Below are 17,067 nucleotides of genomic sequence, written 5' to 3'. Positions count from 1 at the left end.
GTTGATCTATATATGCTTGCATCGTAGAACCTATTGTTTTGCATTGCAATCAAAAATGATATTTGAGTAATCCCAATGTTATACCTACCTTTTCCCATACGTATATATATTTTGTAAAATTTCTTATTTGAAAATCTAATGTAGACAAGCATTGTACATGTCACTTAAAATGTTTTCTTTTCCTAAATAGTCATTGATTATTATCTGCAGCTGCTTCTATATCATAGAATATTTAAGAATGGATAAAATGCAGCTATGCTGGAAGTACTAGTAAAATTTAGTATCACAGTATTTTATATAAGATCAACTTTTGTTTATCCATCATATGCGGTATTTTATGCAAATATTACTTAAGTCAATTATATCGTCACATTGGAGTGGTATATATTATATAATCGAAAAAAGGGAGAGCATTTCACAAGTTGTTGTGTATTATTTGTTACCAAAAAGTATGCCAATATCTTTTTGGCAGGCGTCGGAAAAAATAGTGTACTTGTATCATTTTAAACTAAACGGAAATCTTTTGTTTATTCTCTTCAATAATGACAACTTGAAAATTATTAAACGATGTCTATATAAGTTATAATTGGTTTTAACGGCCTTTGGAGCTTGTGTACTGGCAAAATCCTTCTAAAATTATGCTATTAAATTACCAAAGCTTACTCCGTGTTTTGAAAAAAAAGAAAAAGAAGTTAAAATTATGTTAACCAACAAAAAATAAAAATTTGTTTGATTGATTACGCTGTGGTGTTTTAAACATGTTCCTTAATAGAAAAATTGTAGCTTTATTTTTTTGTTGTTCAATTTGAAAAATTATAAATGAGTGCACGAAATAAGCTGTTCTGCTCTAAAGACTTGCTGTCTTTTTCATTTTTGTGTTTTTTTATGCAACTTTGACGTTATACTTATTTGACATCACTGAATTTTGGATGAGAAAATCAAATGAACAAGTTATTGTTTAGCAAACGCAGCATTCTCATGTACATTTCAAAAGGAGAATACTTCAGGACATTTTGGAAGAGCAATTATTAAAATTAAAATACTTTTGTATTTTAGCAAATTTGTTGACCCTTTAGCAACCAGCAGTTGGTCAAATGGAAGAAATCAGGAAGTACGTTTTGTAGAAAACATTATGTAAGATGGTCAAACAATTTACCACAACTAATTAAATATATGTAAGTCTACGTATAAAATGGCTTCGAAAGCTTCATGATTACACATTAAGATAGATCATTTGTTTTTATCATGCTATAAAATTGGTAACTAGTCTATTTGTTTGCATGGTATTTATTTCAACTAATATTGTAATTATAAAGAAATCTACATAATTTATTTGGTAAATTGTTATAGTAAAAGTTGTTTAACCAAGAACACAGTTTTATTTCTTGAATATATATATATATCAAGAAATAATATATATATATATATATATATATATATATATGTGTGTGGTCTGAAGAAAAATATGTGAAAATAATGTAGATTTACCTAAAATCTACTTTATCTTTACTAAACGTGACTTTATTATAAATATTATGTCGTTGCAAATGACTTTACTTAATAACATACAATTGCTTAATCGATAACAGAACTATGTTTGGATTTTTGTCATTTATAGATTTTATTTGTATACCCTTGCATGGTGTATTCAAATTTCAGTCAAAAAATTATAACTTCGTTGTTTTATTCAATTTATTCCAATAAACTATTGGTTTTCCTTTTTTATAATTACAGTTTTAATTTTATTAAAATCGGACAACAATTTTCATAGGAACGATCGAAAATTTAGCGGATAATCGTTATGATTTCAACATATACGCATAAACATCGAATTACAGTCGTTGTACAAAATATTCGTTTTTTTTTTATAGCTGCAAGGGTATATAAACATCGGCTTGCCGGAGTTTTTTTTTTCCTTTTTTGTTTACTTAAACGTACAGCCTTAACTTCTATAACTTAAACCTTCTCAACCAAATGTATCCATAACTCAATTTTTCAACTGGAAGTTATTTTGGTGGCAGATGGTGGTTTCACTTATAGAAGTTTGACTGTATATTGTAACTCTCTTGTAACATGATTTAAATACCAACCAAAAGCCAAGTTCTCTTGAAAATTATAGCTGTGTGGTTAAGGCAAAGTTGTTTGTTGTAAACAATAAATAATAATTCGAGTGGTGAGTTATAGAAATTGCTTTAGCCAATTATAAAACGAATTGATACAAAAAAAAACGCCATAATACTCCTTTACTCAGTTCCAGCATAAAAACTACATTCTATTCTATAAATATTCTAGAGCCGTTTTTTATATATCGAGCATTAGCATCTTTGTGCTTGCTGTTCTTGAAATGGGTGCACAAGGTTGTTGGCAGGTTCTTCCCAATCATTTGGAGAAGTTCATATCGCTGTCTTTGCACTTGCACCCAACTTAATATGCATTCTACTATATATGAATTTGTCATAAAAGTTATATCATCTAATTCTATTAATTGCTTGCCGTTTCTGTTGTCTTTTATTAAATTATATAGTAGTGCTGAATGCAGTCATCATTCGGCAAGGCCGAATTCGTCTTGTTCAATGGGTTTCTTCAGCCAGCTGCCAAGGTCCTCTCGTTTGAAAGCCGAAAACAATTCAAGCTTCGCCGTCTACAATTAAAAAACATTGTATTATTGGATGAGCTAGAAGTTGAGACAACCAGTAGTTAACCTCACCTGATAGTCCTTTACGTTGGCCTTTGTTTGCCCATAGTCTGTGGTTACTTTGCGGACTAAAATACCTGGTAGGTTCACCATTAGAAAGCCATATTTAACAAAAAACGCCTGCTTCGTGATGCGCGACACTTGGCCGCCAATTGTTCGGCCCGTGAGCGAGTTGACCACCTCCAGCTCGGTGTCGCCAATGGTCCAATTAATCCCGAAGTTTGGAGCCTTGGCCTGATTTCGCGGCTCTGCCGATGTGACCAATGCCAGGCGTGGCTTATTTAAATGGTACGGCGGTGGCAGACCCTGGATTGACTTCTCAATTCGACCGCACACTGCACGGTACATGTGCTCTGGGTGCAACAGACTGCCCAGCACAATCGAATGCAGGTACACTGGTTCAATTATGGAAGACAACAAGGAGCCTTGTATGCCCACGATGTTCCAACGTGCGATTTTATCGGAGCACGACATGGTCAGCAAGCGTTGGCCCTGCAGAAAAAATTTCACAGAATTAGTAATATTTGAGTTTTATATTTCATAATCGAGTCGTTTTAGTTACCTGCAATACGCCATCCCACGTCTGTATTCCATCACTGCTCTTGACTGGAATTGTTCCCTCACCGGACTCGATTTTTGTACGCAATTGGCCACGAGCTTTTCTGTTGATTGATGATTATTTCATGTTTGATTCGTTGTCGCCATTATAAAAATGAATATGAAAACTATAATTATTTGCTTGTTTTAGAGATGTTTCAAAAACATGCCAAGAGTCATACTGGGAACAAAACATAGTATGTATTACTTCAGTTTGGTTTGATGGCATTTGTCTGAGTGGCAAGTCCTCACAATTTGAATAATTTAGCATCAAATGTTTTTAACTTAATTCACTACAAAGGCAGTTATAATATATACTAAACATATATATATTATATTCCTAAGCTATTTCAGTTTGCCATGAATAGAAGACAAATAAAACCAGGGCAAACCAAGATTGCGTTTTTTTTGCATCGCTAGTCCAAATAAAATTTGTTTTTATTCTTTTTCTCGACTCTACACTAACATTAAGTACATTTTGGCAATGTTTTTTCAAATTGTATTGGTAAATGCACTGCCATAATACAGTTTTGATCACCACTGATTTAAATGGACACAGGGCCTTTAAACTTCTTATGCATGCACCAGAGTTTTTGATAACGGACAAGAATAAAAATGTAAATTCGGATGGTGTAATGTTTATAATGTATTTTCTTTTGTGTTATATAATCCCCTTCAATGGTATGCAAAAATGAATTTACAACAGTAAAGCTCAACATCACATTAGAGCTTAATATAGTTAATTTATTTGACAAGCAGCACGATTTAAATTTAAGAACATACATTTGATTGAGCCATCACAGACAGACAGACAGTATAAGCACCCTAAAAAAACCCCTTACAAATTTACCATTCTCAACACAACAAAAAAAAATTGTAAATACCTGCATTATTTTTTTTACATGCTTGTGTTTAGTTAACTAATTTCATATATTAAATCCATACAGATTCGTGCATTATGTTCCCGAAATCATTGAAAATATGCGAACAAATGTAGTATGCATCGATTAAAAATAAATTTAACATATACATATGTACATATTTTCCATACACATTTCAATTTATAATTTGTTATAAACAAATGTCCCTTTTTTTCGAAACAAGTTATGCACTTGTGTTTCCAAGCACACATTTGTATAAATGTGTTTTTTGTTTTTTTTTTTTTGGCATATACATATTTTTCTGGCACAGAAAACATGATTTTTATTTGGAAACATACTAATATTGATCAATTTTGATACTACTTGATTTATACAATTTGAAGTGTAAATAAGTAAAGAAAATATTTGAAAATTTTAATAATAGCAAGTATTTATAGAATATCTTTTGTACCAACCTATTTGGATGTTTATCAACACCAGTGTCGTTTTCGTGAGGACTAAATATCCGTGCATCCCCACAAGGTGCTGTATTTATATACAAATGGAAATGTACCCCGGATTTTAGTTTATAAGGGTATTGCCCATCAGTATTCCTCACGAAAATCGACTGATATGCTGTGGCTAAATTTAGGAGAAAATTGAATAAGAGTAATCAAATATAAATTAAAGTAAAACGATTTAGATGTATGTTTAAGTTTCTTTCTTTTCACCAATACGCACAGGTATGCATGAAAAGAAGTCCAATAAAACAATGCAAAACAGTTTTTAGTATGCAATTAAAGTGAGGAAGCATAAAGCCAATTTCAAAGTACTTCTACGCACTGATACATATCTCATTTCTAGTTCAACATTGACTCATTTAGTTTTGAAAGTCTGGTTTTGTTTCAATCACTAACCATGAAGATTTTCAAAATTGACTCGACTTGTATTCGTATTTGATTTTGTATTTTGGATAGGTGTGTGTTTATTTAAAATTACTAAAATACTTGCGACACAGCAATACAAAATACAAAAGTTGCAGCTACTCAGAATAAGTAACACTCCTGTAATCAGACATATTCACACATTTTTTAATGAAAACGTGGTCAGTAGTGTTGTTTCTCAATAAAGAATAAAAGCAGTGGTAAATTTAATATGTATATATATGTGAATGCGTCAGAGAGAGAGGCTGTTAGAGCAAATGATACCACAGCCATTGAATTGAGGAGAACAAAAGCTGAGTAACTTATGAAAGATACCTTCTTTTTGTACTAAAAAATCGTTTTTCAATTTTGCTTTTTAATAGGTTAAAATTATGTTTACCCAAATATTAGTAACAAGCTTAGCGCCATTAAAAAAATAAGAGTAACGGGTCCAATTTGATTGACAAACCGTACATTTAAAATGTATACATTCAACAACTAAATTATGCATTATACTTAAGCTTAACTTCTATTAAATATTAACTATTAACTATTTAGTATGTGTAAAAGTATATAGCTTAGCATATGCATCAAACAACTATACCCTGGTTGCACTGCAGGTCCAGCTGTGCATAGAGGAACTTCAGAAGACAGCGCCTGGAGACTATCTCGGCATGCGAATCGTTTAGCACAGCTCCGTTCACGCTCATGTGCTCGCCGCTGACACACTTGGTGCCCGTCGAAACGGAAATAACCTGGTGGTCAAGAAGAGAGTGTACAACACATCGTATTATATAGACAACCGAATCGTATATAATAATATAGACAACCGACTTACTTTGGCTTCACAAAAATTCATGTTCTCTGTCATTACAATCCCCGCCAATACCTTGCGTCGCGAATAGGCCTCCTGTCCCTTAATGACTTCCATGAACTTCTCCAGCACCAGTCGTCCAATGGTATCTGCATGTATCTGCGGCAGTTCCATTGACGACGACTTGTCGTCAATTGGCAGGGGCACGTTTTTCTGCGGCACCACCATCGGACTGTACGAAATATTGCACAGTGATGCAAGTGCCGCCTTAGCTGCCGCATTTTTGGCCAACTTTTTGGAAGGACCTGGAAAAATAAATGTATTTACCAATATAACTTGTGCAATATATGCACACACACACACATACCTGTTCCATCAAACTTCTTCTCGTTTATTGTAACTGTCATTTTAAAGCGACAATTGTTTTGAGCTCCGTCAATATTAATACAATCAAAATTAACGTCGTTGAACAACTCGTACAGAAGCATAACAGGTCCCTTGTCCGGCACCTTCTTTTGGCCATCGACAGCAATGGCACTCTTACTCACATCTAGCAATATAAAAAGTAGTTAGTGGCGATAGTTGGTTGCTCGTTGCTATATGCAATTTTGTCTTAGTCATCTAAACTTATTTCACACGCAGAAGTGTTCTCCAACCGTATTAGAAAAATGCAAGGGAAAACATAAACAGGGAATACGAATACAAATGACTTAAGCAAAATGTTGTGTTCGAATACAAATATTTAAATACATAAGTGCGTATAGCATTAAAATGTCTTAACATTACATACTTTGTAGCTTTGTGATTGCACAGTTTTAGTTTAGGCGTGTTAAGACATATTAATATTGAACGTAAATATTTTAAGGAAAAAGGCGAGAATGATAAAAGAAAAACGTAACATAAACAACTCCTTCCAGCCCATTTAAACTGATACTTTTAAGTAGCGGTTTCTAGCACTTTTCACCATGAAAAACATTCGCATGCACATAAAAGCTTCAGTCCAAATATGCTATTATGTTACTCTTTAACAAAATAAAGGTTAAAATGAACACAAGTCAACCCTATGGCACATTTAACAGAGATATTTATTTCGAAAGATTTGCTACATAAACTTTAGACATTTTGTACACTTGCAAAGCATATAATATTTTCGCCGAAAAGTATGCAACGTGATTAATAAGGACAACTTTAACTTTTCTATGCTTGCCAGCTTTTTTGGTGAATAAACTCTTTGCAAAATGATTTTGCCATATTATTTTTTGAGTACTGATATAAAATACCGAATATTGACAGATCTGGCCAGCTCACTATAGTAATACTAAACTTTTTAGGCATTTACGTTAGTTTTTCTGTCGAGCGAAAAACAAGTATCGCTAACGATATAATTGAACGCGTAATGCTGTTGTTAATATACCTAGAATATTAACATTACTTGGCGGCAAGATTTTTTCATCATTAATTTACATAAAAATTTTTTTAAAAAGTCGCTTTCTATATTTTAGCTTTAAAGGCTCTACAATTCATAATTAATTAATTATTATCAATGTATGAAAAGCAGCATCGCAACGAAGGTAACACAAATTTTTTGTTTAATGTAGATCCAAATTTGTGTAGTGCATACATTTGAAATACTTACACACTTCAAGTTAAAGTGCATAGGGTCACACAACTTGGTCAATTCAGTAACAAATAAGATTTCATAATAATAAATTAAAATATTTAACAAAAAGGAACAAAAAAAACACTAATACTTGCTCTGACTCATGCAAAACTTTTGAAGACGCAACGTGGGTTGTTCAAGCGAGGTAAGGTTGGATTTCTTTTCAGTCAACATCAACGTCTTATTGATTGCGATCAACTGTTCATTGGACATATTTTCAATACCATTTTCAAGATGTTCATCGCTGGTAAAGTCCAAGTTGCCCGATGGCTTCAAAGGTGACAAGACAGCTCCGTCCTTAAACTGTATAAAGCTGCGGAGTGCGGTAGCGGCTGCTTCGATACGTGCAACCTTTTTACTGCGACCCTGGCCCAAGTATTTTTGTCCATCGACCTGCGAAGTTAACGCGAAATTTGTAGTCAAATGCGGGCTAAACAACATTTCTTTCGTTCTAATATTTAAAACGAGTCGGGTTTCGGGTCAATAAAACAGATGCTAGTTATGCAACAATATTAACTAATATCTTTAATATGCAACCCTTACGTTTAACAGACATGCTTTTTTATGACTATCTACCGTGCTTCCTACTACTTATTATGTTCTTATTGATCTATTCATATGTAACTTCGTAGAGCTCGCGTGGAATACTAAACATAACTCTTGAACGACATTAGTGATAAACAACAATTTGAATATTAAGTATTTTTTGTGGGCATTATTGCTTAGCAATAAAATAAATATTCTTAATAGTTTTTCCAATACTAATAGATTTAATAAAGAATGCACTATAATTTTTTTATAAATATAAAAAATCCAATTTCTTAAGAAATGAAAAGTCCCTTTGAAATGTATCATTTTTCAAGATTGCTCAAGTAATAAATCTTACCTCAACGGATATCGTAAATAAAGGTGCGTGCACCGGACCAGTCTGTGACTCCAATTTGTAAATCAGTCCATGTCTTAACTCATTCAGCATTGCCACTGTATTTTTCGGCTGCGGAATGCGCTCCTTGCAGATTTTCTTTTTTGGTGTTACTGTAAAAAAAGTTTCCACTTTGAGTTCAATTCCATTTTTTTTAATCTAAAATATAGTTATAATCAAAAGGGAGCATGACTAACCAGCATATTTTGTCATCTCATAGCGCCGTTTTTGTGGCGATTTGCGGTTATAGCCATTCATGTTGATCTCAGATGGTGCACTCACCGGCTATATTATATATATATATACATTTAAAATAAATTTAATAGTAGTTAATTATTGAGGCGTTACAGATTTTCATTTCAACACTTAGCATAACATGTACAGTACAACGAAAAGCATTCAAACTTCCTTTCAAGGACCCGATTTGGGTGTATGCATGTAGTAATTTGCAGTACATATAAGTGCATTTACATTTTTGCATTTTCTGCACTAACTGGTTGAAATTATTTTCGTCTTTTGTAAGTCAATTACATTTTGTTAATAGATTAATATTACATACATACACAAAATGTTTGCTTTAATTCAATATTACGCACAAAAACATCGATACACCATATAGACAGTTATAGCAAGACGTTATTAATACAAGAGCACAACAATATGTTTAGTTAAAAAAAAATCCTCACATCTTGTTTGTCGAAACTATTTATTAATTTAAAAATCATACAAAATATTTATCTTTCAGGACCCACAGTGCCATTATTATATAGTTCATAAAATCTACTTACATTGCAGGGCAATGAGGGAAAAATAACTCTCCGTTTAACAAAAAATTTGGGCCTTTTGCCCGCAAAACTTGATGCGGCATAAAAATGTTGACGTTGGTAGAAAATTGAAGATCTCGACGCTATTCGCATTGCATGGTGGCATGATTTATAGCACGCACGCTCCGGTTTGTAGGAAACTGGATACATTATTGGTTCACTTTCGCTTCTTTACTATGCTCAAATAAATAAAACCTATTCAAACAACGAACGTTCAAGACCATGTACAACTTAGCGACTGATGAATTTCGAGTTTCCCGGCTAAGCACCGACATTTAACTGACAACGACAAAAGCAAACTGCAGCTAATTTTATAGAAAGAACTACAATTATGAAAAAAACATTTTTTAAAATGTACATACATGTGCAAAAACACATGTTTGTACGTGTATAGATAATTTGCGCGACTAGCTGCGTATTTTGAGTAGCTCGATATTTATATACCCTTTTAAAGGGAAGACGAAGACACACCACATGTGGCTGTCCATCTCAATGCAAGGGATCAGATCAATCTGTTTTATTTTAAGTTTCAAAGCGAGCTTCTGTGCGGCAAGATAACCAAAAGACATTAAAAACATATATTATCAACCATTTAATTAATCATATATTGGCTTCATTTTAAGCAATTTGGATTATTAAAAAGATATTTTTTGCAACCTTCTGCCTGATTAGTTGCAATAATAATATATAATTCATGTTTGGGCAAATGTGAAAAGAAAAGGGCTCTTAGAGGACTTAGAGGATATCAACATTGCTCAATGACATTTATATCACTTCTTTTGAAATGTAACAAAATGCACGGTGCATGTCGAAAATTGAGATGCCTTGGTGCTGATAAAACGTTTGCAGGCGGCCAGAAGGCAGATTTAGCCAAATTAATGAAGTCAAAATGTCAGAAAGGCATTACCAGCCCAGCCCAGCCCAGCAGCATGAACGAAATTACATTAAAAAAAATTTGGATGCCGGTGGAGCGGTTATTGCTACAGCAGCTGCACCACAAACTCAGAGATGCATGAGTTGCATTTGCGTATCAAAATTTGCAGTAATCAACAACAACATTTTTAAAATAAATATGTTGCAAAACACATACGGGTGCGTGTGTGCGAATATTACGCTCCGGGATATACATTTACAAAATCTGTTTGAAGAACACATTTTATTTTCGGTCGATGTTTGGAGGAATGGAAGCCTACAGTCTTGTAGGTTTACTATGTGCGCGTAGGTGGGAAAAAGGACGACTCATTAATTTTTTAAATAAGATACATTTTCGCTTCCGTTTTTAAAAAAAATTAAAAACCTAAATTATGTCGATGGACAAAAAAATATATAAAGTGAAAACATGTTGTCTGTTTATAAATGACAAACACAAAAAAAATATATCTATTTAGAAAGTAAAGCACATGCATCCGCTTAAATAATTATCTCTATGCACTGAAGCTTAAAAAATGTAAAATAGTAAGAAGCAAGATATGCGTGAAGTGTATGGTAAATAAGCTCTCGAAATCGAACAATTGAAAAAAACAAAAACTCTTTAGGCTCGAGATTTCCTCTTAAAATTGTTCGTTGTTTTGACCCTTCTAATTCATTGCAATATATTTATAAAGCACCGCACCTGCGTGTCGAGTGTCATTTGTCGGACAAATGATGGCGAATAATGTAAACGTCTAAAGTATCAAAATCAGAATTAGTTCTATCTAATTGTTTATGAAGAACATATTTTTTTCTTTATTAATTATGATTAATGTTTTGATTTTTAACAAACAGAAAGCATTTCTGCTAAAAGTTAAAGATAAATTACTATTATTAATGTATTATTGTGATTCATTAAAAAAAAAGTTAAGATATAACAAGAGACTTCGTCGAAAAAATTAAAAGTAGAACGTTAAATGTTAACAATATTTAAACGAGTTATGAAAATCTGAGAAAAATATCTACACAAAATAATTACTGAAAAAAGTTTGACAGTTCTTTTTGAAGCCATTGCAAAGGACAAATTTAATCTACTTTACAAATTTGGTCGTTATTTTAAACGAAAACGTAAATTTAGTAATTAACCTAATACAATCTTTAAAATTTTCCATCTTTCTTTTAAAAATAATTAATTTTTATACGCACATTCGTAAAATACCTGAAACAGCTAATTAAAAATGTAACTTCTTTAGTGTTTATGACTCGACAACTGTATATGCTAAATACGAAATACTAAAACGAATTCTACCAAAATAGAACTGAAGCGTTTCTTAAAATACAAATGTTCTGAAAATTTATAAAAGGTCAGGTCTAATCCGATGTATATTTGTACAATGTTACTTCAAAAAAGAATGAAGCAACCTAACTGCTAAATCCTAATTTTTCAAATTCTTTAAGCTTTACGATATAATCGTAAACTTACAAACTTGTAGCTAAAATAAAAATAAAAAAAATAAAAATTTCGAGTTTATTTCAAAAACGATACAATAAAAAATGCATTATTTATTAAGCCTAACATGCAAGCTGTGCGCGAGATTTTTATACAATTAACATATAATATATATACACATAAACAAGTCGTTATAAAAACTAATTTTTAATGACGATTTTCGTCTACTTACATGCTGGGGAGAATTGTTATTTGCGCTGTTTAACATGACTCTGGAATCGAATTTCACGAATTTATTTATATCTTGGTGAAATCTTTTGTGCTATTTTTATACTAATTAAACAGGGGTGTACGGTTTTAAAAATTTCGTTCTCTATTTTATTATTTTTGTAAGTTCATCGGATCAAAACTAACAAAGATACAGAATTTCAAGCGACCGACCCAATGCATAAATTATCCAGTACATAAAACTTTAAAGCGATTCTATCGCAAACGTCATTATAAAGTCGGCAGACATTCAAAAACAAAGAGTATGATTATGATATTATCAATATTCCGAAAAAAAGACCAAACGAAATTAAACTAAGACAGAATCTCAATAACTAAAAAATTCAACTAATTTTTAATCAAAGTGAAACATACAAATATAAATGAAGAGCTTAAGCTATAAGTCTAACTTGCATTTGAGCACAAATGTATGTAATTACTTCACATTTCTCTTTTCGATCTAGTTGTTGGTTTTGGTGGATATTGAGGTGTATGTTTCTTACTTCACCTTAACTAAACTAAACGGTAGCAATTAGAAGGCAATGTAATAGACTGCTGCAAAAAATAAAAATGTCAAATAATGCGAAGAATACAATCTCGACTTTTCAAATAAGAGAAAACTGTTTATATCCACAAGCATTATTGGCATGCGTTCATTCGCATGCATGTAACATTCAACATACAAATAAGTAATACAAATGTTTATTTGTATGTTTAGTTACACGATTCAATCGATTTTCGTTCACTCACGCTCTCTTGGCGAATTGGGACCGCGGTGCGGACTACAGCCATCGACTGCCTGGCCAAAAGTGCACTATACCATATACTTTATATGCTATGCACTATGTGCTAAGCACAGTACTTTGTGGCACATTAAGTAATTTATACATTTGAAATAATAGAATATGCATAAAAAGTAGGTAGATGGGAAACTGTTTTGTTAAACAGCGACAGCGTAAAGCCACTAACCAACTGCAATTCATACAAGAATGGACGCGAACTTATTGGCTTAAAGAGCCACTTTGGTTGGGCCAAGAAAGTGAAACGGGTAATGGGAAATGGAACGGAATGGTACGCAATCAGTGTTGCCAGTTTAGCCCAGTTCAGGCTAGATCTAGCATATTTGAAAATGGAAAAGCTTTTAAAAATTGTAAATAGCCTATAGCCGTAAATGAAGCATATTTTTATAATGCTGCATCACATACAATTTGCCACCAAAATATTTATGTCGTATACACACAAACGATAAAAAGAATTTGGTAATAAAATGATCGACACATTCAATAAACCATCGTAAATAGTTCTTTTATATTCGTATAAAAAATCTTTAAATACATTAAATAAGTTGCAGTGCTGTTGTTGAAAGCCAACAGTTATATTTGTATTGCATGAAAGAAGATGTATTCTTTGTTTAAAATGTTGGAATTATCATTTAAAAACTTATTGTTTTTTTTAATTTTTAGCCTATTTGTATCCAGAATTTAGCTTATGCAGGAGCTTAATTTCTGGCAACACTGTGCAGCGGAGAAACCTTTCTGTTCCTTGAATTTCCGCTTTGATGTTGGTCGTAATGTTACGTCGCATGTGCTTTTTTTGCATGTGTGTTCTGGCTACGTAATAGCCAGGAAATGCCTTTGAAAAGGCCTACTTCTTCTGCAGCATCTATCTATTGTTTTATTTCCAACTCGGAAAGGAGATAAAAATAAAAACGAAACGAATCGGTAGCTTTCGCATCCGAGTATGCTTCAGATACCTTTTAACGCCAAAACCGAAACAAACTATCGACTTTTATCTTTCGCCTTTTATTTGCATAAAATGCCCAATATTCAGTGTGACACATACATACACACGGCTGCACACTTACAGCTGAGGTCAAATTAATAGTGATAGGACAATGTAAAGTTCTCAAAACATACCTTTAAGGCGCTGGACGACCACTTTTAATTTATCATAATGCTACTTACCAATAAACACAAAAAAAAGGCCTTTGATATTTATTGTTAATAGCTGTTAATAATTTCTTAAAATTCACATTTAATATAGTGAAGTAACTGGTTTTATAACAATTTGTATTGAAATACAAATGTTTTTAATATCTTATATATTTGGAATATTAAAAATTTATCTACATTTTACTTTGATCAATTTGTTTTTAAATACAATATTTTATATTTTCTTGACCGCAGCTGTAAGTGTGTGTGTGTGTGTGTGTGTGCGCGCACATACATGCACACACTGTGTGTTTCTGTGTGCCGATTTGTTCTGTTCTCTGGCTACTGCATACCTTTTTTGCTTGGGAACGAGCTCTAATTATTGATTTTTACTAAGCTATATCGGCAAAGAGTGTCATTTGTTAGTGGTTCTGCATCCTACCTGCTGTCTTCTGTTTTTTTTTCTGTCGCTCAGGAGGGAAAATGGGTGGCTGCTATTGGCTGCGACGGGCAATTATTTAATTTAGCGGCACTCGGCACTTAAGAAAAAAAGAGAGCACACACACAGGCGAGCCCTTCCAACACACACACTGGCATGGCCGGACAAACAAATCGATTATTTGTTTATTTGTTTGTTTGTTTCTATATCGCTGCTGCGCTCCTCTGCTTCTTCTTCTCTCTTGCAAACAATGTCCGAAAATTGCAATCACGGTTCACTTATTCAAATGTAAAGATTTTTGGTTCGGTTTCGGTTCATTACATTACATTAAGAAAAATAACAATGACACTTGGTTAGTGCGGGAACAAAAATTGATATGCCTTCGATACTATCGGTGATGCCATTTTTGTTTTCCCAGTAATAATCGATTAAATGTGTGTTTCTAAAATATTCTAATTAAATTTAATATAATCTAATATTTAATTTAATTATTTAACACAGTGAACAATTTTTACAATCAACAAATGTGTTAACAATAAATGTGTATAAGAGTCATTCGCCCCGAAGATTTCTGGTATTTTCAGTTAAAATACTAATTCTTATCGATAATTCAGAGCGCAATCTTTTTATTCTTGGCGCACTTTTTAAAAGTAATTTATATTTCATTCCTTGATTGATAATCAGAAAACGTAATGCGTGTTTTCGAGTTTATTCAAAAATAGTTTGATAGTATTTGATCTTTGGCCACGGAATCAGGTAAATTCAAAATAAAAAAAATATTGACAATAGAATCAGGCTATTAATTAATAGGTGCGGAAAATATTTACTTTCTAAACTAATAAATGTATATAGGTCTGCGCTATATGTAAATACTCGTAGACCGATCAGCTGCTTTTGCAACATCAGTTGCCTGTGTAAATGGGTCGCAACAACCCCATTCAGTGGCTGTGTGTGAGTGTGAACAACCAGACAACAACCATTATAATCAATCGATAGTTCCTAAAAATTTTTTATATATTAGGTGACATACAGCACTTGTGCAAAGATAATTTTCTCTATTTATTTATTTTCTGATATATTATAACGCTTAGTTAAGGTTGTTGTAAAAGCGTAGCCAAAAATGTTAAATGTATTCCAATTTAAACCCGATTAGTGAATAATATAAAGATAAGCTTACAAAAAATTACTGACTGTTGCTGAAATTGCACTAAAAGACTATATAGTTATGCATGCTTTTATATAAAAGCAGTTTTAATTTTAATACGATTATTTTTAACGATATATGGCCAACCACCGAATATCGATTTATCGTTAAGCTCGATAACGCTTGTGTTGACACTAAAAAATACCACATCCGCAGAGGCGCCAAAATTTATCGGATAATAAGAACAAAAGAAGCGCCGCAAATAAGTGAAACAAACACAAATAAAGAACAAATAGCGTAAAATCTGGATATATGGCGGTGAGTAATGGTTGAGTAGTATGCAAATCGAGTGCTGCACTCGCTTAGTAAACATTAAGGCTTGATTGATTGCCAATTAGTCATAAGCGCTATTAAATTTTTGTAGATGCTAAATCTTGTTCTCTCCTCCTCCCCTTTGCTATAACTGTCTCGCTCTGGCAAAATGGAGTCGATTTCATTTTGATGTCGATTTTCGCGTAAATAACTAATTTTAATTAAAATACGTACATCTGCGGTCTTACCTTTAATAATGGGACAATTTAGAGTGCTCAAAAACATACCTTTAAAGCATAAAAAACTTTTGTTTGGATTTATCTTAATGTTAAGTTACCAAGGAACAAAATTAGGTTTAAAAAACGTTTGATATTGTTTTTATTTTTTCAAGAGAAATTAAAACTGTTAATTATTCTATAAAGTTCACTTTTCAAAGTAATGTAAACAATTTACAATATATGTAAGAAAATAGCCAAAAATCCTGGCTCATCTTCGCTCTGTTTTGGAATAAAAATATTTTTAATATCTGACGTTTTGAGTAAAATTAACATAAATTACAACTTCGTTGTTGAGGTAGTACTATTATTACTATTTTTAGCAATGGGGTTTCATTTTTTATTAAAAATCGAACAACGATGTCATAACCGCCATAGGACCGATAGTAAAATCGACAAATCTTCAGTGTTTTCAAACAGATACGTATTAAAATATATTTTATAGAATATTTAATAATAATAAGTCCTGCAAGGATGTATAAGCTTCGGCTGGCAGAACTTTGTTTCCTTTGCTGATGCACTTGTCCTCTTACATTTTCAAGCATTTCATTGTAGTTTCTGTATTTTTAGTGTTTTTGGTGCAGACACATAAATCAAGCCACAAAAGAGTACGTAAATAACCTTGGGTGAATAATTATTAGTTTTGGGTTAAAAATATCCAACTAAATATATAGAAGGAAGCGTTCTCGTCGTATATAGCTGCTATATATAAGATTGATCCATCAGATCAGAGTGAATGCAAATCGATTGAGAATAAGATTCCATTGTCTTTTTGAATTTTATTCAACCAAGACCTCTTATCTTATATCTCTTATTACAACAAATGCAGATAAATACGTTTGGCTTTATCTATTTGTACAATGTATTTTGAGTGATTAGATTTTTACATTATTCAAACTAAATGTTTTACATAACTTAAAATATTTGTAACTTGGGAAGCTTTAACAATAGCTTGTTTACACACCAGTTTTTTTCTAATTCGTATTATGAGTTAGGCATTTTCAACTCCACCCATCTAATTTAGTAGGTAGTGGGTGTTGATCAT

At 32.4% G+C, this 17,067-nt stretch overlaps 2 protein-coding genes across 13 annotated transcripts in view; one reads left to right on the top strand and one right to left on the bottom strand.

Annotated features, from left to right (window-relative positions):
• The window catches only part of LOC128265071 (calcineurin B homologous protein 1), a 107,567-nt gene that overhangs the window by 31,046 nt on the left and 59,454 nt on the right, over nucleotides 1-17,067 (top strand). Inside the window, exon 1 of one of the 2 annotated variants that reach the window (XM_053000872.1) lies at nucleotides 15,624-15,753. The exons of the other annotated variant lie outside the window; for it this stretch is intronic. The gene's annotated coding sequence lies outside the window, so the exon portion shown is untranslated. Of the gene's footprint in view, nucleotides 1-15,623; nucleotides 15,754-17,067 lie in introns of those variants that run through there. 2 annotated transcript variants of the gene reach the window in all.
• LOC128265068 (double-stranded RNA-specific editase Adar) lies at nucleotides 1,460-14,659 on the bottom strand. 11 transcript variants are annotated; one of them, XM_053000861.1, is made up of 12 exons: nucleotides 14,295-14,659; nucleotides 11,887-11,987; nucleotides 8,669-8,756; nucleotides 8,436-8,584; nucleotides 7,645-7,942; nucleotides 6,257-6,439; nucleotides 5,914-6,194; nucleotides 5,680-5,830; nucleotides 4,629-4,794; nucleotides 3,258-3,357; nucleotides 2,708-3,187; nucleotides 1,460-2,641 (listed from the first exon to the last, which is right to left on the bottom strand). In XM_053000861.1, exons 2-12 carry the CDS (start codon nucleotides 11,920-11,922, stop codon nucleotides 2,543-2,545), a joined length of 2,031 nt encoding a protein of 676 aa, XP_052856821.1. In that variant the 5' UTR covers nucleotides 11,923-11,987; nucleotides 14,295-14,659; the 3' UTR covers nucleotides 1,460-2,542. The 11 variants fall into 11 exon arrangements, with proteins under 11 accessions (XP_052856821.1, XP_052856820.1, XP_052856824.1 ...); XM_053000860.1 differs by having other exon boundaries at nucleotides 11,887-11,926; XM_053000864.1 differs by having other exon boundaries at nucleotides 7,774-7,942; nucleotides 11,887-11,926; nucleotides 14,295-14,658.

This window comes from Drosophila gunungcola, unplaced genomic scaffold (assembly GCF_025200985.1).
Source record: "Drosophila gunungcola strain Sukarami unplaced genomic scaffold, Dgunungcola_SK_2 000091F, whole genome shotgun sequence".
Lineage (NCBI taxonomy): Eukaryota > Metazoa > Arthropoda > Insecta > Diptera > Drosophilidae > Drosophila > Drosophila gunungcola.
The sequence above is the reverse complement of the archived record's forward strand: the minus strand, read 5'-3'. Positions and strand labels throughout refer to the sequence as shown.